General features: G+C 43.2%; 2 protein-coding genes across 2 annotated transcripts in view; both read left to right on the top strand.

The window, feature by feature from the left end:
- ncoa1 (nuclear receptor coactivator 1) overlaps positions 1–17,422 on the top strand; it is a 70,362-nt gene extending 52,940 nt beyond the window's left edge. The window contains 13 exon segments of the mRNA XM_034221822.1: positions 421–443; positions 445–530; positions 2,255–2,286; positions 2,289–2,422; positions 2,732–3,049; positions 5,065–5,169; positions 7,826–7,939; positions 7,941–8,048; positions 8,051–8,222; positions 9,677–9,845; positions 11,091–11,182; positions 11,185–11,279; positions 16,765–17,422. Of these exon segments, the coding sequence (XP_034077713.1) occupies positions 421–443; positions 445–530; positions 2,255–2,286; positions 2,289–2,422; positions 2,732–3,049; positions 5,065–5,169; positions 7,826–7,939; positions 7,941–8,048; positions 8,051–8,222; positions 9,677–9,845; positions 11,091–11,182; positions 11,185–11,279; positions 16,765–16,941 (1,625 nt within the window). The 3' untranslated portion in view covers positions 16,942–17,422.
- A 1,061-nt stretch (positions 17,423–18,483) lies between these two features.
- Positions 18,484–22,637, top strand: LOC117549755 (fibril-forming collagen alpha chain-like). The gene is made up of 2 exons (XM_034221823.1): positions 18,484–19,028; positions 19,077–22,637. The coding sequence occupies exons 1-2, from the start codon at positions 18,783–18,785 to the stop codon at positions 20,415–20,417; spliced, it is 1,587 nt and encodes a 528-aa protein (XP_034077714.1). The 5' UTR covers positions 18,484–18,782; the 3' UTR covers positions 20,418–22,637.

The following is a 22,637-nucleotide window of genomic DNA, read 5'->3' as shown; positions in this document are numbered from 1 at the left end:
CTCTATTACTGGTGGGTCTGCGAGACATCGCGAAACTCAGTCTGAGCCCCATGGACGCGGGAAGGGGGGGGTGCTGAGGGGCTGCAGCACCCCCATCTGCGAGGCTCCACTAGCACCCGCACCCCCAAATGCGGTGCACCTACAGTGTAACCGCCACAGTTTCGTTTCACGTCACTGTACCCAGGAAGAAAAGAGAAATGTCCAACGGGGCGTTCTGGGGCAGCATTGACAGGTCTTTTCTGTGTTAGAGTTTTTACTCGCTACTTTGAGGGTTTGTGACTCTGCAGACCGTTTACATGCAGAAAAAAATCTAATATATCATTTATGATCTAGAAGAAGTTACAACTGAATGCTGTTTCCAATTTCTTTGTTAATGTCTTTTTCCCTCTGTTGCAATTGTGGGATTTTCTCTGTTTTCAGGCCTTTCTAAAATGGATGTGGGAGGACTCCCAGTTCCAGGCTCTGGTTCTGTCTGACGCTTTGTCCTTTGACGGTCTGGGAATACAAGCTCCCTTGGCTTCACCTCAAGAGTAAGTTTTACTGTACTCTCAGTATTTTGTCATTTAATATTGGCTCCACGCAAACCTTACCTGTTTGTTAGATCATCAGGAACATGAGGGTTAGATAAAAAAGTCCTTTTGCCCATTTCCAAACGCAGAGCCAGTTTGAAATCGGCATGATTGAGTTATAACTAATGATGAATGAAAACAAAAGTATTGCCCTATGTCCAAAACACACATTCTCCTTTACTTGTCTTAACTACTACAACTCAAAATTGGGTTTTTATGGTTGCTAGCTAACCTCCTTAAGTCTCATATAAGTGTATGAACCTTTGTAAAAAGTGCAGAGCGAGTCATCAAACATTTCAGTTTCACAGGAAGTAAAAAGACAGAGATTTTATAGGTATTTTGATATAAAAATACGATTTATTTGAAATATAATGGCCAATTACTGAGATAGATTAACAATTAACACAGTGACACACAAATTAAAACTGGAAAAATTGTATTTTACTTTCTACTGGGTTTAAAATAAAAAGTTGATTTAACCCGATGATAATACTGTTGTGTAATAGAGAGGCGAAGTCCCTCCCTTTCCTCCATGGGACCTTATTTCTGAAAAAGTATGTATTGAAGTCGATGGAGAGAGAAAGATTATCTCTCCATCCCGTTTGAATTGAGCCACGAATTACACACATGATGTTTGTCAATTTAAAAGATAATTTTGGAAGTCAAAAAAGTAAAACTGTGAAGTAACACTTTCTTTGTGTGAAACCGCTCAATGAACTACATCTCCCGTCTCGCACCACACACCAAGACGGCCGTCACGTTGAAACATTTCACTTCTTTCTTTCAGAATGAGGCGGAAAGTATTAAAGAGGTGAAAATCACTCCAAGTCTGGGCACGTTGAGAGCTGTGCATACACACAAGGGGAGTTAGTCGGTTCCTAAGAGCCAGCATGCGGGACCGGATTCTGGGATTTGTAGTCTTTCTAGTTGCGTATTTTTCATAGTCTTATATTTCAACAGTTTTACGACAAACTGTGACTTTTTTTTTTTTTAAATTGACAAACATCATATGTGTAATTCGTGGCACAATTTCAAACGGGATCGAAAGATACGTTACCATTGACTTCAATGCATACTTTTTCCGAAATAAGGTCCCTGGGTCGGAAGTAGATGGGCAGGACTTCGCCTCTCTATAGAAGCTTCGAATGAACATCCAAGCGAATCTTGTCCAAACTGAACGTGTACTTTTGATTAATGTCACAGTTTTTCAACAAGAACGGTAGAAAACGGGAAAATGCACTCAACATACTCGTATTCGTTTCCAAATCTATAACAGGAAGAAGTAAGAGCAGGACACATACTTGCACTTCAAATAAAAGCATTTCCTGTGAAACATTTTACCCTTAACTTCTGTCAAGAAGTTAATAAACAAATGATTTTACTGCCTTAAATAAAATAAGTTACAACAATACAGTGTAGTAATGTACAGTGTGTGTGTGTGTGTGTGTGTGTGTGTGTGTGTGTGTTGTGTGTGTGGTGTGTGTGTGTGTGTGTGTGTGTGTGTGTGTGTGTGTGTGTGGGTGTGTTGTGTGTGTGTGTGGTGTGTGGTGGTGGGTGGGTAGTGGTGTGTGTGTGTGTGGGTGTGTGCTATGTGTGTGTGTGTGTAGTGTGTGGGATGTGTGTGTGTGTGTGTGTGTGTGTGTGTGTGTGTGTCGCTGTCGTGGTGTGTGTGTGTGTGTGAGCAGGCAGTGTGTGCCCTGTACTCTGGATGAAGTGCTCGACCCCCCACCACACCTGAGGGCCGTAACGATTGAGAAAGCTCTGTTGGAGCAGCTGTCTCCTTCCTCAGCGGCACCGACGAGAGCGAGCTGGCTGAGCTGGATAAAGCTCTGGGTATCGACAAACTGGTGCAGGTCAGTGTCTGATTGAAAGATAGTAACACTAGGGATTGTAAGTGCAGTTAGGAAAGGCTAAATACATTTTCATTAATAATTAATAAACAGATAATTAAAGGTCACTATTATGCAAAATCAACTTGTCCATGTCTTTTCTACATCAACATGTGTATATATGTTATTATAATATAATAATATACGTAATATACTGTACGTAATAAATCAACAGCATAGCAAAATGTTGTTTATTGTTGAAATTGCATTTTAATTTCTACAAAAGAAACAGACCATTAATATCCCTTTGTTTTATGTTGTCTCTCTTCCCAGGGTGGCTGTTTTGACCCTAACCCTCCGACCTTCAGCACCCAGCAACCCCCTGCCTCCCCCGGTTCGATGGACCCTAAACTCCCTTCCTACCCGTCCCAGTTCACCGCAGCTCCACAGGCTCAGTTTCCTCCAGAGCTGGTGGCTGCGGGGCCCCAGGGTCTGGGGTTTGGAGCTCCTCGAGGGGCTTTTCCTGGGGGAACGACGGGCATCGGGATCAGACCGGGCATGACTCGTCCTCAGGGGGGGGTCCCGGCGCTCAGACTGCCCCCCAACACTCTGCGTCTGCAGCTGCAACAGAGACTGCAAGGACCACAGCAGGTAGGAGGGGTGGCTTTATTTTGTTTTTTATAACAACTATATTCAAATTGGGATGGAGGATGCTATAAAACAGGGGTGTCAAACTCAATTTAATCGCGGTCCACATCAGCATTAATCGTTGCACTCAAAGGGCCGGTTGTAACTTTAAGACTACCTAAATATACATATTTAAATATATATAAAATAATGTATTATATTACATTATTGCCTCTACATTGGATCATCGGATAGGGTAATAACTTCATTATTAACTACGTCTGAAAGCTGAAGTCTACGGCAAATAATTGCAAGTCTCTTCAGTGCACATGTCACAAAATGAAATGCATTGTGGGACATGTAGTTTATGGGCAACGTGCTTCTGTAAAGCGGCATGTAACCGTATAACAAACGTATTATATTCTTTGCAAGCTCTTGCGGGGCCTTGAGTTTGACACCCCTGCTATAAACAGATTAGTTCAGTTAAATGTCATAAAGTTAAACAGTTTCTTCTATGGCCCATATGAACATTAAGATAAGATAATGGAACTTTATTTATCCCCTTGTGGAAATGCAGGCGTTTATAGCAGCAACAGGGTCAGAGTTAAAAACAGGATTCACACAAAGTAAAAATAGAATAAAGAAATAATACAAAAAAATAAAGTAACAGTTGAAACAAGATATCACAGTCAAATGTTGAGTATTTGAATGATTAAGGTCTGTCCCAATAATGACTTCATCAGCTACGATGTATGGACATGACTTTGATTATTTATGTCGATCTAAATGTTGTAGTATTATGCTTTTATATTTTAACTGTAACAGCATAACATTGTCTTTTAATGGCCATTAAATCGATAATCTCAATGAATTCTGGAACAATATATCCTCCAACACAAGGGGTTGTTGCGACTATGTTCAGTCAAACCTGTGCAACGAGAGTTATGGCACATTTCCACTGCAGGGCCTCGCACGGCTTAGTGCGATATAGTTAGGCCTTGCTCACTTTATGCTGCGTTTCCATTACAGTTTAGGAACTGGGGTAGTAACTATAGTAACGCAGTGTAGGCGGAGCCGTGACGTCATCTTCAATGTCGTTAACTGTTAGCACGTTAACTGTTAGCATATCTGTTCAGAAACTAGACAAAAGTTAAACAAGTACAAACCACAGACTGCCTGTGTCATGGCGAGTGCAGTCGCTGGTTTATTTATGTCTGTAGGCCGTTGTTGTGAGTGTGGACGGTCAGAGCATATACAACGTTAGCTTAGCCGATCTCCATTCAGAAAACACGCATTTTAAAAGTTTTTTCGCCCTGCCGTCTGTCTGCAGACTTGTCAAAGCATTAATTCATGGTTTTTACTAACCGGTATCAGTATGTTGTTACTTCGGCATTTTGAAACGTGTATTACAATTAAATCACGGTCAAATATGTTCATCTTGTTGTAGTTGTAGCCCCCTTGCCAGCGATTCTCTCTGACCATTCAGCAGTCGAGAGTGTTGACGTCGCAGCCCGGTTGTTGGCCCGGTAAGAACCTCGATTTTGGAGGGCCAGAAAACAGGTGAAAAGGTAGCCCTGAGCCGGAACTACGCCTTGTGGAAAAGCAACAAAAAACAGGCCGGGTTTGGCACGGCACGCTTAAACCGTGCTACGCGCTGCAGTGGAAAAAACTGGCCTGGCCGCTTGAGGACGATTAAAGACGCTTAAACGGGGCTACCCGCTGCAGTGGAAACGCGCCATAAGTGCTTTCACATACTTTTCAAATGCTGAGAGGTGTAATGAAGCACAACGTATTGACTCAAAGCTTTCTCTTTTAGTCTAAATCCTACAATAGCTCTTATTTAAATGTGTAAGTATTGATTAAAAAGCTCTTTAAAGAACTCCCCTATCCTCCATTATCACTAATACATCTCGCCTCCCATCTGTCTTCTTTTCTGTCTCCAATAATGTGTTTCTTCTGCCTCTGTCGATGATCTGATTGATTTGTTGTTTACTCCACTATCATCATCTCCCTTCTTCTTCTCTCTTTCTTTTCCTCAGCTGCAGAACAGGATGTCAGGAATGACTGCGTTTCCTGCAGGAACCCCCCCACATGTGAACATAGGGATTCGTCCGGGGGTCCAACAGCCGCAGATGCCCTCGCAGGTGGGTCACACACACACACACACACACACACGGACGGACGGACGGACACAGACAGACAGACAGACAGACACAAATACACACAGACAGACAGACGGACGGACAGACGGACACAGACAGACAGACAGACAGACACACACAGACAGACACACACAGACAGACAGACGCACGCACGCACGCACGCACAGACACACACACAGACACACACAGACAGACAGACAGACAGACAGACACAAATACAGACAGAGAGACAGACGCACGCACAGACACACGCACAGACACACAGACAGACACACACAGACACACACAGACAGACAGACAGACGGACGGACGGACACAGACAGACACAGACGGACAGACACACACAGACAGACAGACACAGACAGACAGACAGACAGACAGACACACACAGACAGACAGACAGACACACACAGACAGACACACACAGACAGACAGACAGACGCTGTAGGAGCAAACCACCAATAGTGTTGGCTTAAAGCCCACCTCTGCTCCGCGCCGTCCTTTAGATGAGCCTGGTCAGATTGATAAAAGAGGGAGTTCAACACACCGGCATAAAGTTATAACAATAATCTGATTTAATGGTAAAAAAACACCATACAAGTTTACAGAGTACTCCCGGACTCCCAGTTCTACTGCTGTGCGATGCAGGTATCGGGACCAGCCAGTCAGAAACAGGGGGCATTTTGCATGACTACACAACAGTATATATGGATATATTTTGAGGTGGAGAGCCACTTCTTATCTTCCACCGGACCCAACTCCTTTAATTTCCCAGGGAAGGTTTCACACAAACTATTCTTTAAAAACAATCAACATTGTACACAGATATTGGTGCTTCGGATTATTCCCAGCAAGGACCATGAAAAAGAACATGTGTGTGTGTTAGTGAGGGAAAGTGTATGTGTGTGTGTGTGTGCATGCTGATAAGCAGAGGCGTATGTGTGTGTGTGTGTGTTGCTGATATCTGGGTTAAGGAGGTGTATGTGTGTGTGTCAGGGTCTCTGGGTCATGGAGTGTAAGTAAGAAGGTTTAGATATATAGGATTACTTTAAACAGTCCCAAATAATACATGTTCACTTCAATACAGTTCAAGATAATACCTGTTTACTTTAATACAGTTTTTAGAACAATATCTGGGTGCTTTAACGCACGCACAGACACACACACACAGACACACACACACACACTGCTGTTTAGCCGGAAACACAACCAACATAATTTAGTTTACATCGATTCGAACACAGGAAATATAGCTTTGAGCTGCTGTAATCAATCATTTCCTTTGCACAGTTAATCAAATAACGATATGCAGGGTTGCTTGTATTGAGCTTGATGGAGCGTTTGATTATCTGTGGGGTTGTTGTTCTGGTAACTTGCATCATTTCCAGCAGGAGCAGAACAAATAAGTAAGTGACTTGCTAAGTAAGCTTGTAAACAAAGTGGAGCATTTAGTCGCTAAACAGGTATTTCTACCCCCGATCTGTAGAGACTAGAAGCAGAGCAAAGAGAGTCAATATTTACTATGCACACGTGAACATTTCTGAACAAAGTATTGAGGGGCTGCAAAGAAGTCCCGCAAAGAAGTCCCGGCCTAAAAACAGTATTCTATAGACTAGGGCTGCACGATTTGGGGAAATAATCTAATTGCGTTTTTTCGGACAGATATTGCGATTCGATTTGCGATATTTGTTTTTAACGGAAGTTTATTGTAAAATGCGGCCATATCTCCGGCTAGGAAGGTCGCATCAACGTGCTCCCGTCTCGAGCACCCCCGCAGCCCGAGCTACGAGTGAAAGAACTAAACTTACATGAAACTTCTGTTGGGTGCTTTAAAGTCAAGCTTCAGTTTAAGATTCACCCTGTAATAGAAACATGTGATGGAGCATTGCTGACCTGACTCAGATGGTTCACCAAACCATCTAAAGCTCCATTGGAAGCCATTTGGAAAGGGCAGGCACTTTTAAAAGCACTTGGCAGGTGATTGGATCAATCTGTCTATCACCTTCTATCATGGGCCACTTCTGATTGGTTAACAATGGCTGGTGCATGTGGAGCACTTCTGATTGGTGTGGATGACTGACACACAAGAAAAAAAAAAATCGCAAGCTTTGCGATTTGATAATTGCAATCATTTCAAATTTCGATTTAATATCGATTCATCGTTCAGCCCTACTCTTTATCGATAAGAAAGCCTGGAACAGATCACACCATGATTATTTTAATATAATATAATATTCAAGTCTTCATTAAAAACTCACCTGGTCACCATGGCCTTTGACCCCTAACCCATCACAGCTTCCACTCCTACCTGCGGCCTTGGGTCCCTTGAAAGGCGCTATACAATTGTAATCTATTATTATTATTATATATTTTCAATGTTAATGGAGATATTATCTTCACGAATGATCACTCTAATGTCCAGTCTTTTTACAATTGCCCGCAGCTCTCCCAAAGTGTATTGTACATTACTTTGAAGAAAAGTCAATAATTCTTTCTCTGTAACATTACATTGCATTTTTTTTTGTAATTTACTTTTTATTGGCAAACGTTGTCACAGCATATTGTACATTGCATCTTTACATGAATGACCTACATCTGTTCATAGTTGTAACATGCTCTTTTCCACGGTGTCTCTCAGCAGCCTCCCCTGAACGCCCAGATGCTGGCCCAGCGTCAGAGGGAGCTCTACAGCATCCAGCACCGCCAGAGGCAGATGTTCCAGCAGAAAGTCCTGCTGATGAGACAGAACCTGGGCCGTTGCTCCGACTAAAGGCCCTCCAACAACGCCTCAACCGCAGCAGCAGCAGCAGCAGTTCACCTTCCCACCAGGGTACAAACAGCCCAATGACGGGAAAACCCCCTACCCTCACCGAGTCCCTTCAGCCCCCTGTCCCCCGGGGCTCCTCTGGACAACAAGCTGCCCGGCAGAGTCCCTGTGAGCAACCCCACGCTGATGAGTGGCGTTCAGGGCCAGTTCAGCAGCTCCGTCAACGCCTCGCTGCAGCAGGGACTGTTCCAGCAGTTCGGAGGGGCCGGTGAGTTTGTAGAATCTGTTTTATATAATCATGTGTTTTCAAGCCATACTAGTGAGTATTTGTTAGAAAAATCTCACTCGTCACCGGCTTGGTCTTCAATATCAGGATACATGTATTTATTATCCTTGCAAGAATGGAAGTAGTCATCACACACAGGGCTGCGTGCGTGCGTGCGTGCGTGCATGCGTGTGTGTGGAACGAGCCATTTTGTGTGTGCGAGCGAGAGAGAGAGAGAGCGCACCGGTACCGGAGATCGTTGTTGTTAGCTTCTGGTGCTAGCGAGCTACGCTAACGGATATAAAGAGTTTTTTTCAACAACAAAGTGGAGGAGAGTCCTCTCCTGTCAGACTGAGAGACTCAGTGAGCTAAAGGACTCTCAGTGTTATCTCAGTGGGTCTCAAACGTTTTGGTCACCATTAATGTAAACAATTATTTCCGAGGCACAAGTTTATATGATCATTATAGTTATAAAAAAATAAGAGAATAAATGAAAAACAGCTATGAAATACTATATGACAGTAAAACAAGAATAAAGTTTAAAAGGCGGGAGGCGTGTGGCGCAGTGGATAGAGCCTTGGTGTTGGGATCAGGGGGTCACAGGTTCAAACCCCACTGCAGTCAGCATGTCGTTGTGTCCCTGAGACACTTCACCCCAAATTGCTCCTTTGGGGATTGCCCACAGTATTGAGTATGTAAGTCGCTTTGGATAAAAGCGTCTAACAAGTAAAAAAGGGTGATTTGTAAAATATCCATAAAGTAAATCTGTTTCCAGTTCTGTTTCAAATGGGTGTTGAGAGAGGTATCCATAGATCTCTTCATGTTGCTCTCAAAGTGCACCAGATTGATGGTTTTAACTTCAATATTTAAAAATAAATCTTCCCGGGAGAGCTTGCCCCCGGACCCCCTTATGTGAGGTCCACACACCACCTATAAAAATAGCACTTTACCCCTGCTTACACCTATATGCAGCCGTGAGCTGATTATCGAGCCTTCATTGTAACAGTCGCGGGTACGTTGTGTATTTGCGTGGGGAGTGTTGCAGTAGAACATTCCACTGTAGCGCCCGGTACATTAATGGGAAACCCTAAATGTTTGAGCACCCTCTATGAAACGTCAAGCTACCCCACAGCACCCCCAAAAGAAATCTCTGGTGCCGCCACTGAGCCTGACTATTTGTGTTGGGGGGGCCCGACTTTTATTTTTTCCAAAGGGGGGGCCTGACAGAAAAAGTTTGAGAACCACTGCTCTAGGGGCTGTGTCATCATGCCAGTCTTAGGAACCTCATAACTTCAACACAGTGTCTCATGACACCCTTGTTAGTGAACATCTGAATCCCCAGGCTCCTCCTCCTCTTAATATATTTAAGACTTGCAGAGAATGAAGAAATAAAATAGTGGAATTAAATAGTTATTACTTTTTTGTGAATTTAAGAAATGCATTTTCCTCTTTTAAAGTAATCGCCCAGGCAGACCCATCTTTCCCTCCGGAGATGAGCCCGACCAGCCCGTTGTTGTCGCCTCAAAACTCAACCTCCCAGAGTCCTTTGCTGCAGCAACCCCCGCCCCCTGGCTACCAGTCACCAGAAATGAAGAGCTGGCAACAGACCGGCATGAGCAGCAACAGGTAAGGAACAGTTGTTGTGCAAACATTAAAGGTCCCCTATCATACTGTTTTTCATCAATATATCACAGCTCTCAGATATATACAGAACATGTCTCTGAAGGGTTTGGCTCCAAACACCAAACAGATCATTGCAGCATTACCCATAATCCCCTCTGTTTCAGCCCTGTTTCCAAAGAGCTGATTCTCTGTCTGTTACTTTAGATGAAAATAAGGAGCCCCTCCCCACGCCCCTCTGATAGAGATTTGGTTACAAAGAACTCAATGGTGCTCTAGGAGGAGATTCAGGTGATAAGGGGGGGGGGTTACCTTGGTTGGTGATTGGCTAATGGTTACTCAAGACAACACATTGTTATGACATCATAAAGTGGCCAAAATCTGATCAGCTCATTTTCAGACAGGTTTTTATAGAAATGGATCAAAAAGAGAGAGAATCTTTGTTCCTGAAACTTTCAGAGTCTCTTTCCACAGAGGGGACACATGTTGATGTAGAAGAGACATGAAGAAGAGGGGACACATGTTGATGTAGAAGAGACATGAAGAAGAGGGGACACATGTTGATGTAGAGAGACATGAAGAAGAGGGGACACATGTTGATGTAGAAGAGACGTGAAGAAGAGGGGACACATGTTGATGTAGAAGAGACATGAAGAAGAGGGGACACATGTTGATGTAGAAGAGACATGAAGAAGAGGGGACACATGTTGATGTAGAAGAGACATGAAGAAGAGGGGACACATGTTGATGTAGAAGAGACATGAAGAAGAGAGGACACATGTTGATGTAGAAGAGACATGAAGAAGAGGGGACACATGTTGATGTAGAAGAGACATGAAGAAGAGGGGACACATGTTGATGTAGAGACATGAAGAAGAGGGGACACATGTTGATGTAGAAGAGACATGAAGAGAGGGGACACATGATTGATGTAGAAGAGACATGAAGAAGAGGGGACACATGTTGATGTAGAAGAGACATGAAGAAGAGGGGACACATGTTGATGAAGAAGAGACATGAAGAAGAGGGGACACATGTTGATGTAGAAGAGACATGAAGAAGAGGGGACACATGTTGATGTAGAAGAGACATGAAGAAGAGGGGACACATGTTGATGAAGAAGAGACATGAAGAACTGTATTTTGCATAATAGGTGACCTTTAAATGTGGTAAAAAAATCCCCTGTTTGTTACATGATTATAATTTACACATTGACACATTTGTAATGCTCTGATTGTCTGTGTGCTGCAGCCTGTTCGGTTCGTCAGGACAGAGTGCAGGGCAGGCGTTTGGCCAGCAGGGGGTTTACAACAACATGAGCATCACCGTCTCCATGGCGCCCGGGGGTCAGGGGTCGGATCTCTACCTGCCATGGGGCAGCCGGTGGGCCTCAGCAACAGTAACCTCAGCAACGTGGGCTCAGTGTGCAGCGACCAGCAGGTCAGTGGATACGAAGCTCAATGGAGTTTAATGTCACGATAGGGATCTGTCAGTCCATTTGTCACCCATCAGAGGCTCTTCCTCCCGCACCGCATCCAAAAAATCACTCAAAACCCACCTGTTCAACACTGCATTCAACCTCTGACCATCCCCCCCCCCCCTTTTCTGTTTTTATTTGTCTCTTTATGTATTTTTATTTTCTTCGTTTTTTGTTTTATTCTCTGCCAAAGAGTCTTTGAGTTTTTAGAAAAGCGCTATATAAGTGTCATGTATTATTATTATACCACGTGTCTTTGGAGACCTTTCCTCGAAATGTAGTTGGACATGACGTCATTGACCGGTCGATCGCGGGGAGATTCCCAGTCGATCCCGAGATGTGTCTAAAAATAGAACAACAACATTCTGTTTTATCGTTAATCTCCTGTAACATAATCTTCCTGTGCCAGAATCATGCACTTGAACGCATCAAAGCTTTGTGATTGGCCGGCGTGACCCCATGTGTCGGGGCGTGGCTGGTGGGCACTATTTCGCTGACGTTGTCCGTGTCAACAGGAGTGACAGTCCGCACACACACAAGACCGCAATTACGGCAGAAGTAAAAAAAGCCCAAAATATATAATTTTCACTCCGAGTGGGAGGGAGATTATTTTTGTATCTATTCCAATTCAAAGTCCATCTGTCTCATCTGCAATGCGAGCGTGGCTTTATCGAAGAAAGGTCATTTAGGAGCGGCATTTCAAAACAGTGCACAAACGCTACGAGACGGAATTCCCTCCTAATTCTGCCCTACGCTCCAAAAGGGGAGGGGCCTGAGAGGACAGCTAAATGCACGGCAGTCCATTTTCACCAGGCCCAACAACAAGAGCAAGACTACCAGAGCATCTTATCGTGTGTGTCACGTTCTTGCGAAACACATGAAGTCTTTCAAAGACGGCGAAGTTGTGAAAGAAGCATTCCTGGAGGCTGCCGACGCGCTTTTAGGGGACAGTAAAAAATAACAGTAGCATTTCAACAGGTTTTTGATATAATAAAAACTCAAGTTAGATACTGTTATAAATCAGCTGTAAGTTTGAACTTATTCATTATAATTATTGTACAAAATGGTATAAGAATGCAAACTTAAATTGATTATAGTCTATTATCAATTCAGGTTAAGAAGCTAGTGTTGCTTGCATCCTATTTTAAAGGCATTTCTTTTTATACTCTAATAAAATGCAACAAAAAAAGGGTTTGATTCTATTAATGTTGTCTTTTTTATTGCACTTTGGCAGCAGATTCCTGAGTAGCTTCAGATCTGAGTTGTCTTATTAGTGAGCCTAATTTATACTTTTGTAGCAACACTATTTTTATATAATGGCAAAGAAAGGGTTCAGAGTCTTTTCTTTTTTTCCTGTGTCATATGTGGCAGCACTGTTCAATGTTTCTTGAAAACATTACCCACTGTAGTGACGTGTGAATAAACTCTGTATCAAAAACACTGTTGTGTGACTTCAGTTAAATACTTGTATGTGTGTAGATTAGAAAGAGGTAAGATAAAGGATCTGCAGTATTTTATTAAGTATTAATCGTACAAAGGTCAGTTTTATACAAGTAGAAGTGTGTATTTACCTGGTAGTAGGCTGTCAGTAATGGCTACGCCTCTCTATTTGGACTGGTAGATCTCGACAGACTGGCAACTTTAAAAGTAGCTCTCGGTTCAAAAAAGGTTGGGCACCCCTGTGCATCTAATGCTCGTGGGACTTTTATTTTTTTTTAGCTCCAAGGAAAGAAAACATGCAGTATCTTGGCTTATATGCTTAAATAGGTAGTACAATTTACTTATTGTATTCTTTCTGTCAATACGCGATTGTATTTTGAAAACAGTTTGCATATATTGGATATTACGCCACTAAAACGTTTCTGTCCATAGTGTCATAACCTCATGGGATTATCAGGAGGGATTTACCAGATTTCCTTTAGATTGATGGTTTACTTCAAGGATATATACATGATACAATGTTCACACGTGCCTCATGAATTATTTACAGTTCGCACACAGCTACTGTAATGCCACACATATAATACATGCACGTTGACTATGGGGGTTATTCCCTATCTTTATTCAAGAGCGTGGTATTTAAATTTGAGAGCATACTTTATGTATTTATTTCCCTCAAACCCTGTCCTCGCACTCAAATAGTGCCTGCTTGCACTTAGATGTGCTCTGCTTGTGCTCAAACTGTACGCTTGCACTCAGATATATTGCTGTTTACAGATTTTTTCTGCTCTCAGATTTATTCTGTGCGCGCTCGAACCTTTTGTGCAACAATCCTGTCAAAATCCCTCAACCAATAGGAGGCCAGGTGTCCTTGCGGGTGTGTTCGCTTTACTTATTGCAGCGTCCCGTAAGGGCGGTTACTCTTTGGTTTATAAACTCCCGCCCTCCACGGCTTTATAACATAGCATGTTCTTCACTTGTTTGATTTACAACTACCTTACATAATAGCTACGTTCAGTGGCGGACTGGGACTAAAAATCAGCCCGGGAATAAAATAAAATCGTCCCTCCGTTGCTTTCTGCACAGAACATAGTGCGAGGTGGTTGCTATGCAACAACAATAACAGATAGCGAATGTCGTCGTTTAGGTGCTTTTTTTTCTCTGGAGATAGGCACTTCTCAATCCACTCCTCCATAGTAAGGCCACCCCGGAGGTCGAAGTTAACTTTAAATGTTTCCATCTTAAGCTTTGTTTGTTAGTTAGTTAGTTAGTTAGTTAGTTAGTTAGTTAGTTAGTTAGTTAGTTAGTTAGTTAGTTAGTTAGTTAGTTAGTTAGTTAGTTAGTTAGTTAGTTAGTTAGTTTCATGACGGACGTAATGTAACAGTTGTAACGGTTCTCAGACGCGGAGGGATACTGATTTGTGAAAAGTAAAAACAACTATTCCCTGGATATACCATATCACGGCTAAGAAACATCAGATTGCTTGATTTAACTTGTCCGTTTTATAAACATATACTAAGTGTGCTTACCCCCCCCCAAAAAAAGTTGTAAATCAAACAAGTGCAGTACATGCTATGTTATAAAGCCGTGGAGGGCGGGAGTTTATAAACCAAAGAGTAACCGCCCTTACGGGACGCTGTAATAAGTAAAGCGAACGCACCCGCAAGGACACCTGGCCTCCTATTGGTTGAGGGATTTTGACAGGATTGTTGCACAAAAGGTTCGAGCGCGCACAGAATAAATCTGAGAGCAGAAAAAAATCTGTAAGCAGCAATATATCTGAGTGCAAGCGTACAGTTTGAGCACAAGCAGAGCAAATCTAAGTGCAAGCAGGCACTATTTGAGTGCGAGGACAGGGTTTGAGGGAAATAAATACATAAAGTATGCTCTCAAATTTAAATATCACGCTCTTGAATAAAGATAGGGAATAACCCCCATAGTTGACCGGTTTGTTCTTCAGCGTCAAAGAACAAGGGTTAAGATAAGTGTAAGTGATTTACTTTAGCTTAAATGGACCTACAATACTTCTGATGCAGTAGTATAACTATGTCCCGGCCCTGTCTAATTAAATAATAGGTTTATTTAATATAGCCCCTTTCACAGAAATAGAATTCCAAAAAGGGCTTCACGAGAAAGAACAAAGGTTCAAATTAAGACCCACAGAAACATGAATACAATAACAACATGAGGCAAGGCAAGGCAAGTTTATTTATATAGCACTTTTCAACCCAAGGCAATTCAAAGTGCTTTACAAAAAATGAAAGACATTAAGAAAATGGCATTTAAAATCAGTCATTAAAAAGAAAAGCTAATAAAATAAACATTAAAAGAAAAAATACATGGAGGCAGAAAGTAAGGTTAACATTAGGGATGCTCCGATCGATATTCACTCTGCCGATTGATTGGTGCTCTCTATAAAGGCCGACGTAAATGACGTAAAATACATGACACTTTTCTCTGTGCGCGGCAAAACAAGCTCGCCAAAATGGCTTCACCAGTCTGGCAGTATTTTAAGGTGTCAGGTGCAACGTGTGTGAAGCAGAAAACCTGCAGCTCCACCCGCTGTGACGGACCGGTGAGCGGAGCAACACACACACTAAGAGTTAGACCTTACGGCCCGTACACACAGCAGCTTTTGGCGATTTGTCCACCGCTTCCAGCGCGTCTCCGCCCATTGACTTTGAATGGGGATGACGTCACTTTCCCTCGCTTGTCGCCGAACTGCATTGTGGGGGGGCGAGGCGAAGATTTCCAGGATTTTCAGGATGTTCAGGATTCCAAAGTTGAACAATGTTCAACTTTTGAGGCTGAGCTGGAAGCGACAGCCAATCAGATCCGTTTATGCAAATCTGACAGTTCAAGCGCTAGCCAATCAAACCGCGTGCAAGCTGGGAGAACCAGACCCGCAGTTCATTTCTATATTCCACAAAAATGGAGGAGAAGTTAGTTATTGCGGTAGCAAATCACCCGGTTCTTTATGACCAGTCCCTATTTACCTACCGGGATACAAACCGGAGGAACCAGGCATGGAGGGAGGTGGCAGAGGCAGTGGGTGAAACTGGTAGGTTTTCGCTTGTTTGGGGATTTTATATCCAGTTTACTTCGTTGCTAGTTTACTTCGTTGCTAGACAGTATCATTAGCCAGCATGGAATGTAGCATAAAATAGCACCATAAACATTAATCTCATAAATGTTCAAAATGTTAAAAAATAAATGTTCATCATAGCCCTTCCTATTTGACAATAGTGTAGAAGAACCGTTTTTTTTTGCTTTGTATGTCGGGGGCGGGATATTCATGTGATATTCATGTGATTGGTTGTTGGTCGCGAAATCCCCAAGCTGTCAGACACGCCCAGCTCCAGGATTTTCAAGATTTGGTCAAAGCTGCTGTGTGGACACACCGTAACACACTTAGCTATTTTATCTACCTCTGGAACTAAACTAGTTATAAATGGTTTATTCTTCACTGTCGGGTCACTCATTACTGGATCAGTGAGCTGCGTGAGATACTGACGGGCTGTCAGGAGAGAGAGAGAGGAGGAGAGAGAGAGAGAGGGAGAGAGAGAGGGAGAGAGAGAGAGAGAGAGAGAGAGAGGGAGAGAGAGAGAGAGAGAGAGAGAAAACTTCCGCTCATTTCTCCCGTGTTATTATCCAAAGTTAATGTAAACTTGAATAGTGTACTTCATTTTAATGTAATAATTATGTTGGTTGTTGTTTGTGGAAGCGTCAGTGAATGAGCCCCATTAACTGAGTTTTAAACATCACTTTAAATGGAAGATCCCCATAGGCCCCACCCAATCGATCGGATCGGCGATCGGTATCGGCCGATACTGATTCTGGCGATCAGCCCCAAAATTAACATAAAAACAAAACATCGACCACGTGGAGTCCCGAAAGGAACAAACAAAAGAACACAACACATCACACACATCTCAAGTAGAAACAAAAGCCAATGTAAAAAGACAAACTACTGGTCCCTGTATCATCGTTCTTTCTCTGCCCCTGCAGGTGCAGCAGGTCCAGGTGTTTGCAGACGTCCAGTGCACCGTGAACCTGGTTGGCAGCGACTCCTCCTACCTGAACGCGGGTCCCATCGGAGCGCCGACCCCCCAGAAGGGTCCTCAGGGGTCCCAGAGCCCAGCAGCCAATCAGAAGAGCCTCCTCCAGCAGCTGCTCACCGAGTGACGACGCCTCAACGACTCCTCCTCGGCCCCTCTTCTACTCTCCTCTGTCTCACATGTACACCTCGAAGGTCGGAGCACCATTAGCCGTCTCTGTCTCACCGCTCGGATGGAACGATGGATTATTTTGGGATGCTTTGACGCCCAAATCAGTGGAGGTTTGGATTCACTTAGCCTCTCCACTTCTGGATCTTGGTACTTCTTTTGAGAGAAAAGTCAGAAGGAGCAGCAGTGTATTTAAACCTGCCTGTCTAATCTGTCTGACAACCTGTCTGTCTGCCTCAGCCTATCAAAAGGCAGTGTTGTCTTGCTGCTCATTCCTTGATGACCTACTTCCTGCTTCCTTAACCCGAGAAAAAAAACAACTGCAACATTATTGTAGATTTGCCAAGTTGTCGTCACTGTCAAATCAGGGCCGGGCTCCGTTTATTTTGTCTCTGTCGCAGCAGCAGCAGTGCATCTTGGGAGCTTTGAGTTGCAGCATACAGCTGAGCTCATCATTTTTAAAGTGTCGGGGTTAAAGTATCCCACACGGCAGCCCCTCTGGCTTTTCATTTGTATTCTTTGTGTTTTGTTCACTCTACCTGTCTCTCAGCGATGTGGGAATGTTAATGTTTCAGACCTCTGTTGCATTGTGGGATAGAAGCTCAGTATCAGCTGGTTCTGTGACTGTCTCTCTCTATCAGCTACAGTGCCTTCTACTACATATTATTCTAAATACGTCTTCTGTTTTTATTGTTAAATGAAATTCTGCTCTCACCGTCATCATCATTTTCATCATCACTTCAGAACAAGCTTTGACAACAGCCAGCGTGGATTGGACGGATGGATTTGATGGATGGGAGACAGATGGGATGCTGCTCAGTTTTTACGTGTCTTTCTCCCCCTCCTAACCAAGGGAGGGGAGGTTTTATTTTTATTTTTTCAAAGTATAAGAAAAGAGACTGTTATTATTATTTAACTGTCTGTCCGTCACATTTTACCCCTCAGCTGTGAATACGGAGCCCTGTTGGGTTCTCTCTCTTTTTCTCTGTGTATCTTCATGCTATCTCTCAGCCTATCAGTGTTTGGGTTGTATTGTACAGTACAGAAGGACAAAGACTTGGGGATGAGCGTCTCTTGTAACTGCATATTTCTTTAAAAAAAAAGAAGATAATAGCCGCTTTCACACCAAGTACTTTGTCGTACTTAGTTCCCAGCACGTAGTTCCCCCATGGAACTAAAGAGCCGATCGCGTTCACACCGGAATAAATCCCTGAGGGAAGATTACGCAAATGAAGCCGCTGACGTCACTTCTTCTTCTTCTTCTTCTGCTTTGGGTTTACTGGCAGGCCGCAAACAACTTGACGGCGTATACTGCCACCCGAAGTCCCCGGAGTTGGGGACTGGCTTCAGTAGAAGCTGCTGGGACTCCCAGCAGCTTCTACTGAAGCCTTCCGAGTAAATCGCCAGAAAGCCGACACCTCCTCATCTCCCATGTTTTTTTTTGTGTTGCCATAAGTTATTCTCTCTCCGTTGGTGCGCGCGGCTAATGCTAATGCTAATAATGCTAATGCCAGCAAATACAATGGCGGCTTCACAAAACTTTTCCGAGTTTTACGGGGCGTGGTTTGCAATCCGCCCAGCCAATAGAAATTGGAACTTTTCCCCCCTTTTCAGTCCCTGCTTTTTCTGGGGGTAAAAGTTCTCATGAACTAAGTTCTCTTTTTGGTGTGAACGCAAAATCCCAGGAACTATCGGAACCAAAAGGGAAAAGTACTCCGGTGTGAAAGCGCCTAATGTAATGAATTACTCAGAAAAGTATGTACAACGTTTGGATCTAGGGTTTTCTTTTGTTTAATTCTAATGGTTTATTTCTGGCACCATGATATTGTAACACCGCTACAGTGGAGGTTATTCCATCTTCTGAAAAAAGAAATATTGAAAGCAATTTATTATAAGATATATATATATATATATATAGCTCCCTTCTGCATCACATTCAGCGCTACACAAGACGCCACAGTACAAAAAAAAGAAGGTTTGATTGCTTTGCTTTCTCTCGTGGTAAACAGGGAGCTAGACGGCCATCTTCTCTTGCTTTCTCTCGTGGTAAACAGGGAGCTAGTAGACGGCCATCTTCTCTTGCTTTCTCTCGTGGTAAACAGGGAGCTAGACGGCCATCTTCTCTTGCTTTCTCTCGTGGTAAACAGGGAGCTAGACGGCCATCTTCTCTTGCTTTCTCTCGTGGTAAACAGGGAGCTAGACGGCCATCTTTTCTTGCTTTCTCTCGTGATAAACAGGGAGCTAGACGGCCATCTTCTCTTGCTTTCTCTCGTGATAAACAGGGAGCTAGTAGACGGCCATCTTCTCTTGCTTTCTCTCGTGGTAAACAGGGAGCTAGTAGACGGCCATCTTCTCTTGCTTTCTCTCGTGGTAAACGGAGCTAGACGGCCATCTTCTCTTGCTTTCTCTCGTGGTAAACAGGGAGCTAGACGGCCATCTTCTCTTGCTTTCTCTCGTGGTAAACAGGGAGCTAGACGGCCATCTTTTCTTGCTTTCTCTCGTGATAAACAGGGAGCTAGACGGCCATCTTCTCTTGCTTTCTCTCGTGATAAACAGGGAGCTAGTAGACGGCCATCTTCTCTTGCTTTCTCTCGTGGTAAACAGGGAGCTAGACGGCCATCTTCTCTTGCTTTCTCTCGTGATAAACAGGGAGCTAGACGGCCATCTTCTCTTGCTTTCTCTCGTGGTAAACAGGGAGCTAGACGGCCATCTTCTCTTGCTTTCTCTCGTGATAAACAGGGAGCTAGACGGCCATCTTCTCTTGCTTTCTCTCGTGGTAAACAGGGAGCTAGACAGTCATCTTCTCTTGCTTTCTCTCGTGGTAAACAGGGAGCTAGACGGCCATCTTCTCTTGCTTTCTCTCGTGGTAAACGGGGAGCTAGACGGCCATCTTCTCTTGCTTTCTCTCGTGATAAACAGGGAGCTAGTAGACGGCCATCTTCTCTTGCTTTCTCTCGTGGTAAACAGGGAGCTAGTAGACGGCCATCTTCTCTTGCTTTCTCTCGTGATAAACAGGGAGCTAGTAGACGGCCATCTTCTCTTGCTTTCTCTCGTGATAAACAGGGAGCTAGTAGACGGCCATCTTCTCTTGCGTTCTCTCGTGATAAACAGGGAGCTAGTAGACGGCCATCTTCTCTTGCTTTCTCTCGTGGTAAACAGGGAGCTAGTAGACGGCCATCTTCTCTTGCGTTCTCTCGTGATAAACAGGGAGCTAGTAGACGGCCATCTTCTCTTGCTTTCTCTCGTGGTAAACAGGGAGCTAGACGGCCATCTTCTCTTGCTTTCTCTCGTGATAAACAGGGAGCTAGTAGACGGCCATCTTCTCTTGCTTTCTCCTCTTTTTGTATTCTTATGTATGTACAATACTTTCAAGAGAACTTGTCAGACAGTACATGTGTTTGTAACCATTGTATAAAAGAAATAATAATATCTTAAAATGCGTTTTTTTGCTGGTGATGCTAACGGTACCTAGCCGCAGCCACATGTAATCACAGCTAAAACCATTTTGGATATTGTTCCTATATAATGACATTTAAGTAGAGGCGTTAGTAATAGAAGTTCCTAACAAAGATGTGATGGATCATTTAAAAGCTGTCATGAAATCGAATCGAAACAGGATGGGTTGAGTCGCCAAAAAAACACGTTTTATTTTCTCCTGTTTTGTTGTTTTTTTGGGATTCAACCCTCTTCTCCCTCCACCTCTGGTTCCCTGATGAAGACTTCACTCCACTGGCTAAACACACACAGTTTTCTGTTGACTACTGTTGCTCAGTCAGACACTGGCCCAATCCCAAACCACGCCCTACACCCTACCCCTACACACTACCCCTCCGAGTGACACTCGCAAACTCCCCTCTCTCCGGCAGAAACAGGAAATGCCGTAACTGTATGTAACAACGGTTTCAAATCAGCGTCTCTTAGACAACAAATACAAATTAATAACTCAAATAAAACTCCAAACATCTTTAATTGTGTTTTTTTGTAAAGCTGTTTTAGTTTTAAACCTGATGTTTATAAGCTTCTTAGTTTTTTGCAACAGTCTGTAAATATACACAACGGTCAGGTAGGGCAGCGCGTGAAGTCAGCACCGACGCAGACTCGCTGTTTGAGGGCTTGATATCCCCCTCCACACTCGTTGGTTTGGAACAGCACTTAATGTGGCGGACCCTCCGCGTGAACGTGCAAATGGAGGTGTAGGGCGTGGTTTGGGATCGGGCCACTGTCTCTTTCAGCGATAACCGACTTCTGTTGACAAAGAAAACATCGGAAAAGATGTGCGTATTATAATGCACACTGACAGGAAGTTGAGAAGAAAAAGGACAAACCTTACAGAGATGTTGCCTTTAAATTATTACATGATTTTGAATGATCTGGATATTAGAAATAAGAAAAGTCTGACATATTAAAGGGGCCCTATTATGAACTTTGTGGCATTCCCTATCCTGTAGTTTTAGTGCATGTAAATGGTCTGCAAAGGCTAAAATCCCTGTGTCAATGTGTTCCCTTCCAGTTTACTTCAGGAACATTGTGACATCACTATTGAACACTCGCGCTCCCATTGGCTGGCGCTCAAACACATTGTACTTGAAGGGGCGGGACATCTCTTAGCGGTTGACATGTCAGAGTAGAGACACAAAATATGAACCTGAAAATAAGCATATGTCCTCTTTAAGACAAAATATTAGAAGTGTACGATTCTTAAAAACCTAAATCTTTTTTTCAAGTAGTTTTAACACACCATCATTTGAATTAGGAGATTTAGTGATTTAAAACAACCACAAAAGCCCTTTTTCGGTCAAAAATGCCACAACATCCCATGTCTTGGTTTGTCTGTTCCCTAGAGACAGTAGTGGATTCTGTGGAGAGGGTTTTTTTTCTTTTGCACACAGCGCAGACCTCACATTCAAGATTTTGGGACGTTTCTGTAAAAAGAGAAAATGCAACTACCTAACTCTTCACTCTCATTGCAGCCTGATGCTCCCTTCAGTGGAATAGGGCACTGTGTACTGAGATACTTCAACGTATGCAACAGATAAAAGAGGGATATGCAAAAGGTCGACATTCCACACACACTCCTCCGATGTCGTACGATGTGAGAAAACCACTTTGTGCTCAGCTGTGTGTCCCAACAGAGGGCTCACACCTTTTAAAGTGTTTCTCTAACAAGTCTGCAGAAACACTTTTTACACAAGAGACTTTCTGAGATTTTATTTTTCTGTGTGTATATTTATTAGAAACCATCAGTAGTGCACCTTTTTATTACCTCATTATTATTGTTTTTTTTTTATCAGAGAGTCTGATATTCTTTCCTTTTTGCCGTGAGTTCACACTGTGAGGTTTGTTTGATCAGATGTTTCTGCTTTACTTTTTGGCAATGTTGCATACTTATTCAACAAGGCTGGCTACCAAGCACTTCTAATGAGGACAAATATGTATTCTGAGGTTTAGGGTGCCAATAACAATTCATTTGATTAACTGTTAGGTCTGTAAAATGACGAGAAACGGTCCATCACAGTTCCCCGGGTACACACTTTTGTTCGACCATATCTAAAACATATTCAATTTAAAATCTTATATAGAAGAGGTCAAGCATCAAATCCTCACAGGAAAATCTGGAAACAACAGATATTGGTCATTTTTGCATGATAAAAAAAA

The sequence above is a fragment of the Gymnodraco acuticeps genome, unplaced genomic scaffold, assembly GCF_902827175.1.
Source record: "Gymnodraco acuticeps unplaced genomic scaffold, fGymAcu1.1, whole genome shotgun sequence".
NCBI classification, from domain to species: Eukaryota; Metazoa; Chordata; class Actinopteri; order Perciformes; family Bathydraconidae; genus Gymnodraco; species Gymnodraco acuticeps.
Note: the sequence above shows the minus strand (reverse complement) of the source record. Positions and strands in the feature narration are given on the sequence as shown.

Excerpts from the sequence above, each read along its gene's own strand:
- LOC117549755 (XM_034221823.1), top strand. The coding sequence starts at position 18,783 with ATGGTTTATTTCTGGCACCATGATATTGTAACACCGCTACAGTGGAGG. Across the intron at positions 19,029-19,076 it reads TTCTCTTGCTTTCTCTCGTG|GTAAACAGGGAGCTAGACGG; the intron begins GTAAACAGGGAG and ends CTTTCTCTCGTG.